This window comes from Mobula hypostoma, chromosome 31 (assembly GCF_963921235.1).
Source record: "Mobula hypostoma chromosome 31, sMobHyp1.1, whole genome shotgun sequence".
NCBI lineage: Eukaryota > Metazoa > Chordata > Chondrichthyes > Myliobatiformes > Myliobatidae > Mobula > Mobula hypostoma.
Window position 1 is genome coordinate 5,949,054 of NC_086127.1, and position 22,191 is coordinate 5,971,244.

Here is a 22,191-nt window from a genome sequence, read left to right on the forward strand (position 1 = left end):
TACAGAAATCTGTATGAAGAAAGGTGCCGGGAAAGGGCCAGTAACATCACGAACACACCTACCCTGCTCACGGACTGCCTGTCCCACTCCTAACCACAAAGCATCCACACCAGGACCACCAGACTCAAAAACAGTCACTTTCCCCAAGCAGAAAAGTCTGATCAACACCTCCAGCCACCAACCCCACCGCTACTTTATTGTTTCCCCTCAGTCGCCTTACGTTGAGCCTGGGGACACTTCATGGACACACAAACAATCTATCGATCGTAAATGAGCTTTTTGGACATTTCTCCAGCTCAGCAATCAACCAAGCTTCCAAACGGCCAATCATCCCCAATGTAAATAAGCTATTTTAGGTATTTATATTTATTGTGTGTTTGAAAGTCATTATTATTATTATGGTGTTCTTCATCTTCTAAGGGTTTTTTTCTGTAATAATTATTGCATCCTCCTTGTAAGGAGACCAAGGGACTGACTGTAGACTTCAGCAGAGGGAAGCCTGAGGTCCAGGAGACAGTAATCACCGGGGGATCAGAGGTGGAGCGGGTCAGTAACTTAAAATTCCTGGGACACCATCTCAGAGGACCTATTATTGCGAAGAAAGCACGACAGAGTCTCTCCTTCCTCAGGAGTGTGTGGAGGTCCGTCATGTCATCGAAACCCTTGGCAAACTCCTGTAGCTGTGTGGTGGAAAGTGTGCTGACTGGCTGCGTTACGCCCTGGTACTTGAACACCAATGACGTTGAGCAGAAAATCCTACAAAAGGTAGTGGATTGGGCCCAGTACATCCCAGGTAAACCCCTCCCAACCATTGAGCACATCTACAGGAAACGTTGCCGTAGAAAAGCAGCATCCATCATCAGAGATCCTCACCCCCCAGGCCGTGCTCTTTTCTCACTGTTGCCATCAGGTAGAAGGTACAGGAGTCTCAGGACTCACACCACCAGGTTCAGGAACAGTTACTACCCCTCAACCATCAGGCTGTTGAACAAAAGGGGATAACCACTCGTTCTAACCCTAGTGTTCAACACAACCGATGATCTGACTTTAAAGACTCTTTATCCTGTTATTTCATGCCCTCGTTATTTTGAATTTTGTGCACAGGAAGTAACATTAATCAATCTTCAATCTTGAATCTAATGGGACGACAAGGACTGTCGGCGATTCTCCAGACGCAGCCTAACCAGAGTCTAACAGAGCTGCATCGTAACATTCCCACTCTTGAACTCGGTTACCCAACTAGTAAAGGCAGCTGGATCATATGCAACACACACAAAGCACTGGAGAAACTCAGCAGGCCAGGCTGTATCACATCCCTCCTTCACCACTCTATCGACCGGTGCACCCCAAGATCCCTCTGTACCTCACTGCTGTGGACAGTCCTGTCATTAACCGGCTCCTGTACGTTTACATTTCACCTCCCAGAGTGCCTCATCTCACTTTGGCCTGGATTAAACTCTTTCTGCCATCTCTCTGGCCATATCTGACACAGGTCGATATCCCATTGTGTCCTTCGGCGATCTTCGACGCTTATACACAAACAATGCCACTGATGTTTGCATCATCTGCAAAGTTACAGACCCACGCATCCACCTTTTCGTTCAGCTCTGGTGGAGCTGGACGACAGTGTGACACCAGACAACAGAGCTGCTCCCACTGGAGTACAGTCCTGTTTCAGCTGCCACAGGCTGAGGAAACTCACCTCCTCATTCAGTGTCCAGAGTCCAGTCCAGCTGGGCACCAGTCTGATCCGTCAGACCTGAATGCAGTCTGGGTGGGGATCAGTCTGATCCGTCAGACCTGAATCCAGTCCGGGTGGGGTCAGCCCAATCCGTCAGACCTGAATCCAGTCCGGGTGGGGTCAGACCAATCCGTCAGACCTGAATCCAGTCCGGGTGGGGATCAGTCTGATCCATCAGACCTGAATCCAATCCGGGTGGGGTCAGCCCAATCTGTCAGACCTGAATCCAGTCCGGGTGGGGATCAGTCCGATCCGTCAGACCTGAATCCAGTCCAGGTGGGGATCAGTCCGATCCGTCAGACCTGAATCCAGTCCGGGTGGGGATCAGTCCGATCCGTCAGACCTGAATCCAGTCCGGGTGGGGATCAGTCCGATCCGTCAGACCTGAATCCAGTCCGGGTGGGGTCAGCCCAATCCATCAGACCTGAATCCAGTCCGGGTGGGGTCAGCCCAATCTGTCAGACCTGAATCCAGTCCGGGTGGGGATCAGTCCGATCCGTCAGACCTGAATCCAGTCCGGGTGGGGATCAGTCCGATCCGTCAGACCTGAATATAGTCCGGGTGGGGTCAGCCCAATCTGTCAGACCTGAATCCAGTCCGGGTGGGAATCAGTCCGATCCGTCAGACCTGAATCCAGTCCAGGTGGGGATCAGTCCGATCCGTCAGACCTGAATCCAGTCCGGGTGGGGATCAGTCCGATCCGTCAGACCTGAATCCAGTCCGGGTGGGGATCAGTCCGATCCGTCAGACCTGAATCCAGTCCGGGTGGGGTCAGCCCAATCCGTCAGACCTGAATCCAGTCCGGGTGGGGATCAGTCCGATCCGTTAGATCTGAATATAGTCCGGGTGGGGTCAGCCCAATCTGTCAGACCTGAATCCAGTCCGGGTGGGAATCAGTCCGATCCGTCAGACCTGAATCCAGTCCGGGTGGGGATCAGTCCGATCCGTCAGACCTCAATCCAGTCCGGGTGGGGTCAGCCCAATCCGTCAGACCTCAATCCAGTCCGGGTGGGGTCAGCCCAATCCGTCAGACCTGAATCCAGTCCGGGTGGGAATCAGTCCAATCCGTCAGACCTGAATCCAGTCCAGGTGGGGATCAGTCCGATCCATCAGACCTGAATCCAGTCCGGGTGGGGATCAGTCCGATCCGTCAGACCTGAATATAGTCCGGGTGGGGTCAGCCCAATCCGTCAGACCTGAATCCAGTCCGGGTGGGAATCAGTCCGATCCGTCAGACCTCAATCCAGTCCGGGTGGGGATCAGTCCGATCCGTCAGACCTGAATCCAGTCCGGGTGGGGTCAGCCCAATCCGTCAGACCTGAATCCAGTCCAGGTGGGAATCAGTCCGATCCGTCAGACCTGAATCCAGTCCAGGTGGGGATCAGTCCGATCCGTCAGACCTGAATCCAGTCCAGGTGCGGATCAGTCCGATCCGTCAGACCTGAATCCAGTCCGGGTGCGGATCAGTCCGATCCGTCAGACCTGAATATAGTCCGGGTGGGGTCAGCTCAATCCGTCAGACCTGAATCCAGTCCGGGTGGGAATCAGTCCCATCCGTCAGACCTCAATCCAGTCCGGGTGGGGATCAGTCCGATCCGTCAGACCTGAATCCAGTCCGGGTGGGGATCAGTCCGATCCGTCAGACCTGAATATAGTCCGGGTGGGGTCAGCCCAATCTGTCAGACCTGAATCTAGTCCGGGTGGGAATGAGTCCGATCCGTCAGACCTCAATCCAGTCCGGGTGGGGATCAGTCCGATCCGTCAGACCTGAATCCAGTCCGGGTGGGGTCAGCCCAATCTGTCAGACCTGAATCCAGTCCGGGTGGGGATCAGTCCGATGCGTCAGACCTGAATCTAGTCCGGGTGGGGTCAATCTGATCCGTCAGACCTGAATCCTGTCCAGGTGGGGATCAGTCCAACCCGTCAGACCTGAATCCAGTCCGGGTGGGGATCAGTCCCATCCGTCAGACCTGAATCCAGTCCGGGTGGGGTCAGTCCTGAATCCAGTCCGGGTTGGGTCAGTCCGATCCGTCAGACCTGAATCCAGTCCGGGTGGGGTCAGCCCAATCTGTCAGACCTGAATCCAGTCCGGGTGGGGATCAGTCCGATGCGTCAGACCTGAATCTAGTCCGGGTGGGGTCAATCTGATCCGTCAGACCTGAATCCAGTCCAGGTGGGGATCAGTCCAACCCGTCAGACCTGAATCCAGTCCGGGTGGGGATCAGTCCCATCCGTCAGACCTGAATCCAGTCCGGGTGGGGATCAGTCCTGAATCCAGTCCGGGTTGGGTCAGTCCGATCCGTCAGACCTGAATCCATTCCGGGTGGGGTCAGTCCGATCCGTCAGACCTCAATCCAGTCCGGGTGGAGATCAGTCCAATCCGTCAGACCTGAATGCAGTCTGGGTGGGGATCAGTCCGATCCGTCAGACCTGAATGCAGTCTGGGTGGGCATCAGTCCGATCCGTCAGACCTGAATCCAGTCCGGGTGGGGATCAGTCCAATCCGTTGACCTGAATCCAGTCCGGGTGAGTACTGGTCCGATCCGTGACCCCCCCACTTTGACCAGCGTCAAGGTCCAAGGCAACATCAGATTTAATCCCTAGTACACAGCAGCTTCAGGCAATGCACATTCTGGCAGTGTACTTCCCCTGTTTAACAAGCTGCTCAGTTTGCTGGCTGAGGTTTGATTTCTAACTCTGCTTCGCCAAGCTGTCGAAGCTCAGATTTCCCAACGGCCTGAAGACCAAGGCCTGGAGTCTGGAGGCTGGAGTTGGGAAGACTGTCTGTGTGGGAAGGAGGGAGGAAAGGGTCTCGTTTCCTTGTGGCCTGTTGTGTCAGGGTTGCTGTGCTGAGCCTTGTGGGTGTGCTAGGCTGCTGCGAGAGCGTGTGGGTGAGGTGACCCTTGGAGGGTGCCCCTTCACCAGCACATCCCCACACCCCCCGCACCATCCTGTCACACACCCCCAGGGTCAGCACATCCCCACACCCCCCACAGCGTCCCGTCTCACACCCCCAGGGTCAGCACATCCCCACACCCTCCACACCGTCCCGTCTCACAGCCCCAGGGTCAGCACATCCCCACACCATCCCGTCTCACACCCCCAGGGTCAGCACTTCCCACACCCCCCACACCATCCAATCACACACCCCCAGGGTCAGCACATCCCCACACCCCCCACACCGTCCCGTCTCACAGCCCCAGGGTCAGCACATCCCCACACCATCCCGTCACACACCCCCAGGGTCAGCACATCCCCACACCCCCCACACGATCCTGTCACACACCCCCAGGGTCAGCACATCCCCACACCCCCCACACCATCCTGTCACACACCCCCTTCCAAAGCACATCCCCACACCCCCCACACCATCCCGTCACACACCCCCAGGGTCAGCACATCCCCACACCCCCCACACCATCCTGTCACACACCCCCTTCCAAAGCACATCCCCACACCCCCCACACCATCCCGTCACACACCCCCAGGGTCAGCACATCCCCACATCATCCCGTCTCACACCCTCAGGGACAGCACATCCCCACACCCCCCATGCCATCCCGTCACACCCCCAGGGTCAGCACATCCCCACACCCCCCACACCATCACGTCACACACCCCCTTCCAAAGCACATCCCCACACCCCCCACACCATCCCGTCACACACCCCCAGGATCAGCACATCCCCACACTATCCCGTCTCACACCCTTAGGGTCAGCACATCCCCGCACCCCCCATGCCATCCCGTCACACACCCCCCAGGGTCATCACATCCCCACACCCCCCACACCATCACATCACACACCCCCAGGGTCAGCACATCCCCACACCCCCCCATACCATCCCGTCACACACGCTCAGGGTCAGCACATCCCCAAATCCACCACACCGTCTCGTCTCACACCCCCAGGGTCAACACATCCCCACACCCCCCCCACCATCCCATCACAGACCCCCAGGGTCAGCACATTCCCACACCCCCCCCACACCATCCCGTCACACACCTCCTTCCCCAGCGCATCCCCACACCCCCCACACCATCCCGTCACACACCCCCTTCCCCAGCACAGCCCCACGCCCCCCACACCATCCCGTCACACACCCCCAAGGTCAGCACATCCCCACACCCCCACCATCCCGTCACACACCCCCAGTGTCAGCACATCCCCACACCCCCCACACCATTCCGTCACACACCCCAGGATCAGCACATCCCCACACCCCCCACACCGTCCCGTCTCACACCCCAAGGGTCAGCACATCCCCACACCATCCCGTCTCAAACCCCCAGGGTCAGCACATCCCCACACCCCCCACACCATCCCGTCACACACCCACTTCCCCAGCACATCTCCACACCCCCCACACCATCCCGTCACACATCCCCAGGGTCAGCACATCCCCACACCCCTCACACCGTCCCGTCTCACACCCCCAGGGTCAGCATATCCCCACACCCCCCACACCGTCCCGTCACACACCCCCAGGGTCAGCACATCCCCACACCCCCCACACCATCCCGTCACACAAACCCAGGGTCAGCAGATCCCCACACCCCCCACACCATCCCGTCACACACCCCAGGATCAGCACATCCCCACACCCCCCACACCGTCCCGTCTCACACCCCAAGGGTCAGCACATCCCCACACCATCCCGTCTCAAACCCCAGGGTCAGCACATCCCCACACCCCCCACACCATCCCGTCACACACCACCTTCCCCAGCACATCCACACACCCCCCACACCATCCCGTCACACACCCCCTTCCCCAGCACATCCCCACACCCCCCACACCATCCCGTCACACACCCCCAGTATCAGCCCATCCCCACACCCCCCACACCATTCCGTCACACATCCCCAGGGTCAGCACATCCCCACACCCCCCACACCATCCCGTCACACATCCCAGGGTCAGCACATCCCCACACCCCCCACACCATCCTGTCACACACCCCCAGGGTCAGCAGATCCCCACACCCCCCACACCATCCCGTCACTCACCCCAGGATCAGCACATCCCCACACCCCCCACACCGTCCCGTCTCACACCCCAAGGGTCAGCACATCCCCACACCATCCCGTCTCAAACCCCCAGGGTCAGCACATCCCCACAACCCCCACATCATCCCGTCAAACACCCCCTTCCCCAGCACATCCCCACACCCCCAACACCATCCCGTCACACACCCCCTTCCCCAGCACATCCCCACACCCCCACACCATCCCGTCACACAACCCCAGGGTCAGCACATCCCCACACCCCCCACACCATCCCGTCACACATCCCCAGGGTCAGCACATCCCCACACCCCCCACACCATCCCGTCTCACACCCCCAGGTCAGCACATCCCCACACCCCCCACACTATCCCATCACACACCCCCAGGGTCAGCACAGCCCCACACTACCCACACCATCCCGTCTCACACCCCCAGGGTCAGCACATTCCCACACCCCCCACACCATCCCATCACACACGCCCTTCCCCAGCACATCCCCACACCCCCCACACCATCCCATCACACACCCCCAGTATCAGCCCATCCCCACACCCCCCACACCATTCCGTCACACATCCCCAGGGTCAGCACATCCCCACACCCCCCACACCATCCCGTCACACATCCCAGGGTCAGCACATCCCCACACCCCCCACACCATCCCGTCACACACCCCCAGGGTCAGCACATCCCCACAACCCCCACACCGTCCCGTCTCACACCCCCAGGGTCAGCACATCCCCACACCATCCCGTCTCACACCCCTAGGGTCAGCACAGCCCCACACCCCCTACACCATCCCATTACACACCCCCAGGGTCAGCACATCACCACACCCCCCACACCATCCCGTCACACACGCCCTTCCCCAGCACATCCCCACACCCCTCACACCTTCCCGTCACACACCCCCAGGGTCAGCACATCCCCACTCCCCCCACACTATCCCGTCACACACCCCCAGGGTCAGCACATCCCCACTCCCCCCACACTATCCCGTCACACACCCCCAGGGTCAGCACATCCCCACTCCCCCCACACTATCCCGTCACACATCCCCAGTGTCAGCACATCCCCACACCCCCCACACCATCCCGTCTCACACCCCCAGGGTCAGCACATCCCCACACCACCCCCACACCATCCCGTCACACATCCCCTTCCCCAGCACATCCCCACACCCCCCACACCATCCCGTCAGACACCCCCTTCCCCAGCACATCCCCACACCCCCCACACCATCCCGTCACACATCCCCAGCGTCAGCACATCCCCACACCCCCCACACCATCCCGTCACACATCCCCAGGGTCAGCACATCCCCACACCCCCCACACCATCCTGTCTCACACTCCCAGGGTCAGCACATCCCCACACCCCCCACACCATCCCGTCACACACCCCCAGGGTTAGCACATCCCCACACCCCCCACACCGTCCCGTCTCACACCCCCTTCCCCAGCACATACCCACACCCCCAACACCATCCCGTCTCACACCCCCTTCCCCAGCACATCCCCACACCCCTCACACCATCCCGTCACACACCCCCAGGGTCAGCACATCCCCACACCCCCCACACCATCCCGTCACACACCCCCAGGGTCAGCACATCCCCACACCCCCTACACCATCCCGTCACATACCCCCAGGGTCAGCACATCCCCACACCATCCCGTCTCACACCCTCAGGGTCAGCACATCCCCACACCCCCCATGCCATCCCGTCACACCCCCCCTAGGGTCATCACATCCCCACACCCCCCACACCATCACGTCACACACCCCCAGGGTCAGCACATCCCCACACCCCCCCATACCATCCCGTCACACATGCCCAGGGTCAGCACATCCCCAAATCCACCACACCGTCCCGTCTCACACCCCCAGGGTCAACACATCCCCACACCCCCCACACCATCCCATCACAGACCCCCAGGGTCAGCACATTCCCACCCCCCCCCACACCATCCCATCACACACCCCCTTCCCCAGCACATCCCCACACCCCCCACACCATCCCCACGCCCCCCACACCATCCCGTCACACACCCCCAAGGTCAGCACATCCCCACACCCCCACCATCCCGTCACACACCCCCAGTGTCAGCACATCCCCACACCCCCCACACCATTCCGTCACACACCCCAGGATCAGCACATCCCCACACCCCCCACACCGTCCCGTCTCACACCCCCAGGGTCAGCACATCCCCACACCCCCCACACCATCCCGTCACACACCCACTTCCCCAGCACATCCCCACACCCCCCACACCGTCCCGTCACACACCCCCAGGGTCAGCACATCCCCACACCCCCCACACCATCCCGTCACACACCCCCAGGATCAGCACATCCCCACACCCCCCACACCGTCCCGTCTCACACCCCCAGGGTCAGCACATCCCCACACCCCCCACACCATCCCGTCACACACCCACTTCCCCAGCACATCCCCACACCCCCCACACCGTCCCGTCACACACCCCCAGGGTCAGCACATCCCCACACCCCCCACACCATCCCATCACACACCCCCTTCCCCAGCACATCCCCACACCCCCCACACCATCCCCACGCCCCCCACACCATCCCGTCACACACCCCCAAGGTCAGCACATCCCCACACCCCCACCATCCCGTCACACACCCCCAGTGTCAGCACATCCCCACACCCCCCACACCATTCCGTCACACACCCCAGGATCAGCACATCCCCACACCCCCCACACCGTCCCGTCTCACACCCCCAGGGTCAGCACATCCCCACACCCCCCACACCATCCCGTCACACACCCACTTCCCCAGCACATCCCCACACCCCCCACACCGTCCCGTCACACACCCCCAGGGTCAGCACATCCCCACACCCCCCACACCATCCCGTCACACACCCCCAGGATCAGCACATCCCCACACCCCCCACACCGTCCCGTCTCACACCCCCAGGGTCAGCACATCCCCACACCCCCCACACCATCCCGTCACACACCCACTTCCCCAGCACATCCCCACACCCCCCACACCGTCCCGTCACACACCCCCAGGGTCAGCACATCCCCACACCCCCCACACCATCCCATCACACACCCCCTTCCCCAGCACATCCCCACACCCCCCACACCATCCCCACGCCCCCCACACCATCCCGTCACACACCCCCAAGGTCAGCACATCCCCACACCCCCACCATCCCGTCACACACCCCCAGTGTCAGCACATCCCCACACCCCCCACACCATTCCGTCACACACCCCAGGATCAGCACATCCCCACACCCCCCACACCGTCCCGTCTCACACCCCCAGGGTCAGCACATCCCCACACCCCCCACACCATCCCGTCACACACCCACTTCCCCAGCACATCCCCACACCCCCCACACCGTCCCGTCACACACCCCCAGGGTCAGCACATCCCCACACCCCCCACACCATCCCGTCACACACACCCAGGGTCAGCAGATCCCCACACCCCCCACACCATCCCGTCACACACACCCAGGGTCAGCAGATCCCCACACCCCCCACACCATCCTGTCACACACCCCAGGATCAGCACATCCCCACACCCCCCACACCGTCCCGTCTCACACCCCAAGGGTCAGCACATCCCCACACCATCCCGTCTCAAACCCCCAGGGTCAGCACATCCCCACAACCCCCACATCATCCCGTCAAACACCCCCTTCCCCAGCACATCCCCACACCCCCAACACCATCCCGTCACACACCCCCTTCCCCAGCACATCCCCACACCCCCACTCCATCCCGTCTCAAACCCCCAGGGTCAGCACATCCCCACACCCCCCACACCATCTTGTCACACACCCCCAGGGTCAGCACATCCCCACACCATCCCGTCTCACACCCCCTTCCCCAGCACATCCCCACACCCCCCACACCATCCAGTCACACACCCCCAGGGTCAGCACATCCCCAGGTTGTGTTGGCTGTGCACGCAAGTGACACAGTTCAATATATCATCAGACCATACGATACAGCAGCAAAGTTAAGCCATTTGGCCCATCGAGTCTGTCTCACCATTTCATAACACCTGATCCAATTTTCCTCTGAACCGCAGTCTCCTGCCTTCTCCCTGTATCCCTCCACCAGTCAAGAATCTATCAAACTCTGCATTAAGTATATATAAAGAATTGGCCTCCACAGCCGCTGTGACAAAGAATTCCAAAGATTCACTTCTCTCTTGCTGAAGAAATTCCTCCTCATATCCTTTCTAAAAGGGACCCTTATTCTGAGGCTGTCTCCTTTGGTCTTAGACTCTCTCACCAGGGTACAGGACCATTCACTTCCTGACATGACTTGGCACTGTACGTTTCAATACATTAATCTGAATTTGATCTGTCAAACCCTGACCCGATCCAGCGGGAACCATACAAACCGCCAATTCACAATCCAGTCCGGGTGCGTTCTAGTCCCATCCATCACATCATCATCCTGTCCGGGTGCGTACCCATCCAATCCATTCACATCATAATCCAGTCCGGGTGCGTACCCATCCAATCCATCACATCATAATCCAGTCCGGCTGTGTACCCATCCAATCCATCACATCATAATCCAGTCCGGGTGTGTACCAGTCCCATCCATCACATCATAATCCAGTCCGGGTGTGTACCAGTCCAATCCATATCACATCATAATCCAGTCCGGGTGTGCACCAGTCCCATCCATCACATCCTAATCCAGTCCGGGTGTGTACCAGTCCCATCCATCACATCCTAATCCAGTCCGGGTGTGTACCAGTCCCATCCATCACATCCTAATCCAGTCCGGGTGTGCACCAGTCCCAGCGATCACATCATAATCCAGTCCGTGTGTGTACCAGTCCAATCCATCACATCCTAATCCAGTCCGGGTGTGCACCAGTCCCAGCGATCACATCATAATCCAGTCCGTGTGTGTACCAGTCCAATCCATCACATCCTAATCCAGTCCGGGTGTGTACCAGTCCCATCCATCACATCCTAATCCAGTCCGGGTGTGTACCAGTCCCATCCGTCACATGATAATCCAGTCCGGGTGTGTACCAGTCCCATCCATCACATCCTAATCCAGTCCGGGTGTGTACCAGTCCCAGCGATCATATCATAATCCAGTCCGTGTGTGTACCAGTCCCATCCATCACATGATAATCCTGTCCGGGTGCGTATCAGTCCCATCCATCACATCACAATCCAGTCCAGGTGTGTACCAGTCCCATCCATCACATCCTAATCCAGTCCGGGTGTGTACCAGTCCCATCCATCACATCATCATCCTGTCCGGGTGCGTTCCAGTCCCATCCATCACATCCTAATCCAGTCCGGGTGTGTACCATTCCATCCGTCACATCATAATCCAGTCCGGGTGTGTACCAGTCCCATCCATCACATCATAATCCAGTCCGGGTGTGTACCAGTCCCATCCATCACATCCGAATCCAGTCCGGGTGTGTACCAGTCCCATCCATCACATCCTAATCCAGTCCGGGTGTGTACCAGTCCCATCCATCACATCCGAATCCAGTCCGGGTGTGTACCAGTCCCATCCATCACATCATAATCCAGTCCGTGTGTGTACCAGTCCCATCCATCACATGATAATCCAGTCCGCGTGTGTACCAGTCCAATCCGTCACATCATAATCCAGTCCGGGTGCATACCAGTCCCATCCATCACATCATCATCCTGTCCGGGTGCGTACCCATCCAATTCATCACATCATAATCCTGTCCGGGTGTGTACCAGTCCCATCCATCACATAATCCAGTCCGGGTGTGTACCAGTCCCATCCATCACATCATAATCCAGTCTGGGTGTGTACCAGTCCAATCCATCACATCCTAATCCAGTCCGGGTGTGCACCAGTCCCAGCGATCACATCATAATCCAGTCCGTGTGTGTACCAGTCCAATCCATCACATCCTAATCCAGTCCGGGTGTGTACCAGTCCCATCCATCACATCCTAATCCAGTCCGGGTGTGTACCAGTCCCATCCGTCACATGATAATCCAGTCCGGGTGTGTACCAGTCCCATCCATCACATCCTAATCCAGTCCGGGTGTGTACCAGTCCCAGCGATCATATCATAATCCAGTCCGTGTGTGTACCAGTCCCATCCATCACATGATAATCCTGTCCGGGTGCGTATCAGTCCCATCCATCACATCACAATCCAGTCCAGGTGTGTACCAGTCCCATCCATCACATCCTAATCCAGTCCGGGTGTGTACGAGTCCCATCCATCACATCATCATCCTGTCCGGGTGCGTTCCAGTCCCATCCATCACATCCTAATCCAGTCCGGGTGTGTACCATTCCATCCGTCACATCATAATCCAGTCCGGGTGTGTACCAGTCCCATCCATCACATCATAATCCAGTCCGGGTGTGTACCAGTCCCATCCATCACATCATAATCCAGTCCGGGTGTGTACCAGTCCCATCCATCACATCCTAATCCAGTCCGGGTGTGTACCAGTCCCATCCATCACATCCGAATCCAGTCCGGGTGTGTACCAGTCCCATCCATCACATCATAATCCAGTCCGTGTGTGTACCAGTCCCATCCATCACATGATAATCCAGTCCGCGTGTGTACCAGTCCAATCCGTCACATCATAATCCAGTCCGGGTGCATACCAGTCCCATCCATCACATCATCATCCTGTCCGGGTGCGTACCCATCCAATTCATCACATCATAATCCTGTCCGGGTGTGTACCAGTCCCATCCATCACATAATCCAGTCCGGGTGTGTACCAATCCCATCCATCACATCCTAATCCAGTCCAGGTGTGTACCATTCCATCCATCACATCATAATCCAGTCCAGGTGTGTACCAGTCCCATCCATCACATCCTAATCCAGTCCGGGTGTGTACCAGTCCCATCCATCACATGATAATCCAGTCCGGGTGTGTACCAGTCCCATCCATCACATCATAATCCAGTCCGGGTGTGTACCAATCCCATCCATCACATCATAATCCAGTCCGGGTGTGTACCAGTCCCATCCATCACATCCTAATCCAGTCCGGGTGTGTACCAGTCCCAGCGATCACATCATAATCCAGTTCGTGTGTGTACCAGTCCCATCCATCACATCATAATCCAGTCCGTGTGTGTACCAATCCCATCCATCACATCATAATCCAGTCCGGGTGTGTACCAGTCCAATCCATATCACATCATAATCCAGTCCGGGTGTGTACCAGTCCATTGCATCACATCATAATCCAGTCCGGGTGTGTACCAGTCCATTGCATCACATCATAATCCAGTCCGGGTGTGTACCAGTCCAATCCGTCACATCATAATCTGGTCCGTGTGGGTACCAGTCCAATCCATCACACCCTGATCCAGTCCAGTTGCTCCAGTCCCATACCCTTACCTGCCAAACAGTCATAAAATAATCAAATCCATTTCATTTGCCTCCTGATCATGTCCAGTCCAGAGTCCATTCTGGCCACTCCCTGTCCCTGTCTGGTCGGTACCAGTCCCATCCACTCCGGTATCTCCTTGAACCAGTCAAGTGTGTCGGTTTCAGTCTGGTGAGTTCATGTTCCAGTCCACTATTGTCATGATCCAGTCCGGTAGTTCTGTGTTCCAGTCCGGTATCTCCATGATCCAGTCTAGTGTGTTGGTTTCAGTCTGGTGAGTTCATGTTCCAGTCCACTGTTGTCATGATCCAGTCCGGTAGCTCTGTGTTCCAGTCTGGTATCTCCATGATCCAGTCCAGTATCTCCATGATCCAGTCCGGTATCTCCATGATCCAGTCTGGTATCTCCATGATCCAGTCTAGTGTGTTGGTTTCAGTCTGGTGAGTTCATGTTCCAGTCCACTGTTGTCATGATCCAGTCTGGTTGCTCCATGATCCAGTCCGGTAGCTCCGTGTTCCAGTCCGGTAGCTCCGTGTTCTAGTCCGGTATCTCCATGATCCAGTCCGGTAGCTCCATGTTCCAGTCCGGTATCTCCATGATCCAGTCTAGTGTGTTGGTTTCAGTCCGGTGAGTTCATGATCCAGTCCAGTGTTGTTATGATCCAGTCCGGTATCTCTTTGGTCGCTCTGGTACCTCCACAACACACACAAAATGCTGGAGGAACTCAGCAGGCCAGGCAGCATCCATGGAAAAGAGTACAGTCGACATTTCAGGTCGAGACCCTTCAGCAGGACTGGAGGGGAAAAAAAGCCAAGGAGTAGATTTTCTCGATCTCTCTCTGTCTCTGTCTCTGGAGACAGCTTAACAAACCCACAGAATCTCACAGCTACCTGGACTATACGTCTTCCCACCCTGCTATTTATAAAAACACCATCCCCTTCTCTCAATTCCTCCGTCTCCACCGCATCTGCTCTCAGGGTAAGGCTTTTCATTCCAGAACTACTGAGATGTCTTCCTCCTTCAAAGAAAAGGGTTTCCCTTCCTCCTCCATCAATGCTGCCCTCACCCGCATCTCTTCCATTTCGCACACATCTGCCCTCACCCCATCCTCCCGCCGCCACACCAGGGATAGAGTTCCTTTTCCCTCACCTACCACCCCACCTGCTTTCGTATACAGCACATAATTCTACATCACTTCTGCCAGTTCCAGCGTGATCCCACCACCAAGTAAATCATTCCCTCCCCCACAACCCCCCCACTTTCCACAGGGATCACTCCCGACACAACTCCCTGTCCAGTCGTCCCTCCCCACTGATCTCCTCCTGGCATTTACCCTTGCAAGTGGAACAAGAGTCACAACTTCCCCTACACCTCCTCCCTCACTACCATTCAGGGCCCCACACAGTCCTTCCAGGTGAGCTGACACTTCACCTGTAAGTCTGTCGGGGCCATCTACTGTATCCGGTGCTCCTGGTGTGGCCTCCTGTATATCAGAGACCCAATGAAAATTGGGAGACCACTTCACTGAGCACCTATGCTCCCTCTGCCAGAAAAAGCAGGATTTCCCAGTGGCCACCCAATTCAACTCTGCTTCCCATTCCCATTCTGACATGTCAGTCCATGGCCTCATCTACTGTTGCAATGACGCCACACTCAGGTTGGAGGAGCAACATCTGTCTGGGTAGCATCCAACCAGTTGGCATGAACATCCATTTCTCGAGCTTCTGGTAATTGCCCCCACCCCCTTCACCATTCCCCATTCCCTTTTCCCTTTCACCTTGCTCCCCCCCCCGTTGCTCCTCCCCCTCTTTTCTTTCTTCCACGGCCTTCCGTCTCTTTAACCAATCCACTTCCCAGCTCTTTGCTTCACCACCCTGCCCCTCCAAGTCTCACCTGTCGCCTGGTGTTTCTCTCCCCTCCACCCCACCCCCCACACCTTCTGAATCTACTCCAGTCCTCACGAAGGGTTGACTGTGCCTTTGCCATGGCTGCTGGCTGCAGTTCCTCCAGCATCTTGTGTGCAATAAGGCCGATTTATACTTGTGTGTCACATCAACGCCGTAGGTACGGCGTAGCCACGTACCCTATGCCGAACCCTATGCCATAGCCTGACGCACACCCCTCCCAAAATGTAACTACATGCCGCAGTGGTGCAGACCGTAACAACTGTGATTGGTCCGCCTGGTAGCATCGCATTCCCTCCTACGCTGCAATAGCTTCCCGTTGGGCGACTGAAGGACAGGGAAGGAACTCTGGCTGCAATGCTTTCCATAAAGCTTCACAGACCTCCGAAATTATGGAGGACCCTGTGCACGACGCCAGTCTGTAGCTAGCTGCTACAGCCTGTTGACTTCCACCCGAAGCTAAAACTCGAATGGTGATTGCCAGTCTCTGAGTATACTGTGCGTACACCGATGTGAAATAAATGGTTGGAGACGATGAACCAAATTGTCAAATCTACCTGCCGACATCCGAAAATATTTGAAATGCATTTCCTCGTCCATGTCTCTCAGTGGCCGGACAAGCACAGAAAATTCACCCTCCTTCAGGTTCAGTCACCATTGTTTGAAGTTTGAGTTTCTTCGTGTTGAGTTTCATACACAGTGGCATAGAAACCCCACCACCAGCTAGCGTCTTGGTGGTGAATTGCAGAGTGATGCAGACACACCAACGCACAAATATAAATGCTCACAACAGCATAGCCTACTTGTGTAGGCTACTACGCACAAGTATAAATCAGCCTTTACTCAGATTTCCAGCATCTGCAGATTTTCTCGTCTGTGAGGAGTGGATTTAAAAGTTTGGGGGAGGGAGACACAAGGTGATGGGGCAGACCTGGAGGGGAAGGGATGAAGCAAGGAGCTGGGACGTTGATTGGTGAAAGGCGATAAGGGGCTGGAGCTCGGGGAGCCTGACGGGAGAAGACAGAAGATAATTGAAGAAAGAAAAGGGGGGAGGAGCACCAGAGGGAGGGAAGGTGAGGGAGGGGAAAGGGGACGGGAAATGGTGATGCTTCTCTTCCCCAGTCCTGCCGAAGGGTCTCGGCCCGAAATGTCGACTGTACTCTTTTTCCCACAGATGCTGCCTGACCTGCTGAGTTCCTCCAGCATTTTGTGTGTGTTGCTTTGGAATTCCAGCACCTTCAGATTTTCGCTCGATTGTGACTGGTGTCTCCACAATCCGGTCCTTGGTCTCCATAATCCAGTCCAGTTTGTTCGTGATCCGGTCCAGTATCTCTATAATCCAGTCTGGCATCTCCATGAGACAGTTCCATATCTCCATTACCCAGTGTAGTATCTTCATGTTCCAGTCCACTGTGCCCACGATCCAGTTGGGTAGCTCCACGATCCAGTCCGGAATCTGCAAAATCAGATCTGATTGCCCCATGGTCCGGTCCAGTGAGTCTCCGATCCAGTCCGGTATCTGTATAATCAGATCTGATTGCCCCATGATCCGGTCCGGTGAGTCTCTGATCCAGTCCGGTATCTGTATAATCAGATCTGATTGTCCCATGATCCGGTCCGGTGAGTCTCCGATCCAGTCCGGTATCTGTATAATCAGATCTGATTGCCCCATGATCCGGTCCGGTGAGTCTCTGATCCAGTCCGGTATCTGTATAATCAGATCTGATTGTCCCATGATCCGGTCCAGTGAGTCCCTGATCCAGTCCGGTATCTGTATAATCAGATCTGATTGCCCCATGGTCCGGTCCGGTGAGTCTCTGATCCAGTCCGGTATCTGTATAATCAGATCAGATTGCCCCATGGTCCGGTCCAGTGAGTCCCTGATCCAGTCCGGTATCTGTATAATCAGATCTGATTGCCCCATGGTCCGGTCCGGTGAGTTCATGATCCAGTCCAGTATCTGTATAATCAGATCTGATTGCCCCATGGTCCGGTCCGGTGAGTTCATGATCCAGTCCGGTATCTGCATAATCAAGTCTAATTTCTCCATAATCCAGTCATGTAAATCCATGACCCCAGTCCACTGTGCTCATTGTGCTGTCCGGCGGGTCCACGTCAAAGTCTGATATCACCATGAACCAGTCCGTTATCACCATGATCTAGTCAGGTATCTTCATGATCCAGTCCAGTATCACCGTGGTTTAGTCTGATATCACCATGAACCAGTGCAGTATCACCGTGATCCAGTCTGGTATCACCATGATCTAGTCTGGTATCTTCATGATCCAGTCCAGTATCACCATGATCCGGTCCAGTATCACCGTGAACCGGTCCAGTATCACCGTGATCCGGTCTGGTATCTCCATGTTCCAGTCCGGTATCACCATGGTTTGGTCCGGTATCACCATGGTTTGGTCTGGTATCACCCTATTCTGGTCCAGAGCGACTATAAGCCAGCCCGGATTCTCTCTCACCTGGCCCTGTTTCTCACTGACCTGCACACACAAAATGCTGGACGAAGTCAGCAGGCCAGGCAGCATCCGGGAAATGAGGGCAGTCAACATTTTGGGCCTAAATCAGCGTCCTGCTGAATGGTCTTGGCCTGAAACGTCGACTGTTTACTCCTTACCACAGATGCTGCCTGACCTGCTGAGTTCCTCCAGCATTTTGTGCGTGTTGCTTTGGATTTGCAGCATCTGCAGATTGTCTCGTGTTTCTTCCTGATCCGGTCCAGTTTCTCACTGATCTAGTCCAGTTTCTCAGTGATCCGGTCCAGTTTCTCACTGATCCGGTCCGGATTCTCTCTGATCCAGTCCATTTTCTTATGGATCCACTCCGGTCGCCAATTGTTGACCCTCACAAACCCCCCGACAAAGTAGGATGCAGGATGACCCAGTCCTGCACTCCACACTGACACCAGTTAACCCCACCCCCCAACAGACACTTCCGTCAGTCCCAGGTGTCCTACCAACCCTCAGAGGGTGACACTGGAGTGAATCCCTCTCCACCGGGACCACCCACTCACCTGCGTAGCGGAGCGGGGCGTCCTTGTCGATGGCGAAGAGTGGGGGGTTGAGAAGCACTGTCTTATCGTTCTCCATCACGATCCCCTGGTACTCGGCCTCGATCCATGGCTTGTGCTTGTTGGCTGGGGGTGTAGGGGCAGGGGCAGGCAGCAGAGCAGGAGGGGGGGAGCAGGGGGGAGGGGAGAGAGGGAAGGGGGAGTGGGGAAGGAGGGTGGAGAGGGAAAGGGTGAAGAAGGAAGGAGGGAGAAAAGAGAATGGAGAGAGGGAAGCAGAGTGCAGGGAGGGGGAGGACAGAGTGAGGGGGAGAGGCAGTGAGGGAAGAAGGGGGGACAGAGAAGAGGAGGGAGGGGATGGGAACAGGGAGGGGAAGGGAAGAGGAAGGGGATGAGGAAGAGGGAGGGGTTGAGGGAGGGAAGAGGGAGGGAAGAGGGAGGGAAGAGGGAGGGGATGAGGGAGGGGATGAGGAAGGGGATGAGGAAGGGGATGAGGAAGGGGATGAGGAAGGGAAGAGGGAGGGGATGAGGAAGGGAAGAGGGAGGGGATGAGGAAGGGAAGAGGGAGGGGATGAGGAAGAGGGAGGGGATGAGGAAGAGGGAGGGGATGAGGAAGGGAAGAGGGAGGGGATGAGGAAGGGAAGAGGATGAGGAAGAGGGAGGGGATGAGGAAGGGAAGAGGGAGGGGATGAGGAAAGGAAGAGGATGAGGAAGAGGGAGGGGATGAGGAAGGGAAGAGGGAGGGGATGGGAGAAAGAGGAAGGAGACAGAGAGTGGAGTGTGAGAGTTGGAGAGTGGGCAGAGGGACGAGGGAGGGGGAGAAAGTGAGAAGGAGAAGGGGAGAGAGGAAGGGGAGGAAGACATGAGGCAGTGTGAGAGTGGGAGTGGGAGGGGAGAGGGGGAAGTTGGAGAGAGGGAGGGTGAGGGCACAGGCAGGAACGAAGAGGAGAGGATAGTGAAGGGGAGATAGAGAGCAAGTGAGCATGAAGGGGAGTGAGGGAGAGGAATGTTAGTAGAGCGAGGGAGGGGAGAAAGGTGATTCGGAGAAGAGGGAGATGGAGAATGGGAAAGGAAGGTAAGACAGAGAAAGAGGAAGGGGAATGAGGGTCGATAATTGAAGGACGAGGTTAGAGGGTAGAGTGAATGTGCCGTTGGTGACAGGGAGGGAGAGAAGGAGGGGGTGAGGGAGGGAGAGGAGGTGAGGATGAGGGAGGGAGAGGAGGTGAGGGTGAGGGAGGGAGAGGAGAAGGGGATGAGGGAGGGAGAGGAGGAGGGGTGAGGGAGGGAGAGGAGGAGGGGGTGAGGGAGGGAGGAACCAGGACAGGAGGAGATACATTACTGAAGTACACCTCCCTCACCCACAGATGGGGAGACCCCCCCCCACACCGTCTCTCTCACACACACCCAGAGACACTCCCAACCTTCTCTGCCATACTTGCAGAGTCCTGCTTTTATCTCCCACTATTCTTCCCTCCCACATCTGGACAGATCTCTATCCCTCTCTCCCACATCGGGGAGGACCACCCCTCCCCTGAACAGAGAGGCCTCCATCCCTCTTTCCAGATTAACCACACTTCTCCCACATCTGGAAAGAACTCTCACCCTCCTTCCCGCATCTGGAGAGATCTCCATCCTCTCCTTCCCCAGGCTAAATCGAACATATCCTTCCTGCTGCAGCTGGAGAGGCCACCCCTCATCCGGGTGGAACGGCCCCCTCGCTTCCACATCTGGAGAAACCACTATCACACATCTGGAGAGACCTCCACCCCCCCCCTCCAAATCTGGATGGACCGCTCCTCTCTCCCTCATATCTCTCCCACATCCAGGGACTATCCATCACCCCACAACTGAATGGATCTTCCTTCCCTCATCTAGAGAGGTCTCCATTCCACATCTGGCTGGATGGACAACCCCTCCCTCCCAGTTCTGCATGGACCTTCCCACATCTGGAAGAACCATCTTACCTCCCACATCCATCCCTCTCTCCATCCTACATCTGGAGAGATATCTGCCCCTCCCTCCCCCACATCTGCAGAGACATCATCCCCCTCCCTTCCAATTCTGAATGGACCATCCCTCCCCCACCTCTGGAGAGACCTCATCCCCTCCCTCCCAATTCTGAATGGACCATCCCTCCCCCACATCTGCAGAGACATCCATCTCTCCCCCACATCTGGAGAGACCTCCATCCCTCCCCCGTCTGGAGAAACCATCCTCTCCAACGCTGCCTCCCTCCCTTCAGCATCTGCGCAGCCCTGCGTCCCCTCTCCTCCTGCAGCCTGGCCTAGCAGCCTTCCCCTACACCCGCTCCCCACCACCACACCTCCACTTGCCCAAAACCGCCGCCCCCACCCCCGAACTCCCTGCGTCTTCCCCTAGTCGGCCTGGCCTGCTCGGACCCACCTTTGGTGCAGACAGCCGCCGCCACCAGCGAGCAGGCGACCGCTGCCCAGATGTGCAACCTCATCCTCTCGCTGGGGTTATTTTTCTCTCCTCAATGCAGATTAAATCTCGTTTCTGTCACTGCCGGCTGAGGCTGCGCCCTCTGCCCGATTGCATTGACTCCTGTGGGGTGCTTCACGCGTTATCTTATCGCCTCCCGGCCTCTGCAGAAGCAGCCGGTCTCCCGGGTGAGGGTCTATATGTGTCCGCCGTCTCCCCTCTTCCCCGCCGTTGCAGCGCGCCGCCGGCCCCTTTAAACATGCAAACGAGCAGAGCTGTGCGGCAAAATGACGTCACAATGCCGGCTGTCGACCCCCGCCGCTGAGCGGCGGCCGGCTCGGCCAATCGGTGGCGAGGGTGTGGGGAGGGGCCCGCCTCCCCTGGGGCCGCGGAATGGAATTTAAAGGGGCAGCCTCCCTATTAGTGGCAGAGCAGGGAGGGATGGAGTGATTAGATAGAGAGATAATAGATATACAGATAGATAGACAGACATACAGACAGATAGATAGATATACAGACAGATAGGTAGGCAGATATAGACAGAGACTAACAGACAGATAGAGGGATAGATAGATAGAGAGTGATAGAGAGATAGATTGATAGATAGACCGACAGATAGACTGATTGATAGGTGGATAGATAGAGAGATGGATGAGGGAGAGAGAGATACAAGAAGGGAGGTAAAGAGG

The 22,191-nt window shown here is 56.7% G+C and overlaps 1 protein-coding gene across 1 annotated transcript in view; it reads right to left on the bottom strand.

The window, feature by feature from the left end:
• clstn3 (calsyntenin 3) overlaps positions 1-21,743 on the bottom strand; it is an 86,710-nt gene extending 64,967 nt beyond the window's left edge. The window contains exons 1-2 of the mRNA XM_063036863.1: positions 21,464-21,743; positions 19,067-19,189 (exon numbers count right to left, since the gene is read on the bottom strand). Coding sequence (XP_062892933.1) covers positions 19,067-19,189; positions 21,464-21,527 — 187 coding nt within the window. The 5' untranslated portion in view covers positions 21,528-21,743. The remainder of the gene's footprint in view (positions 1-19,066; positions 19,190-21,463) is intronic.
• Between the last annotated feature and the right edge of the window lie 448 nt (positions 21,744-22,191).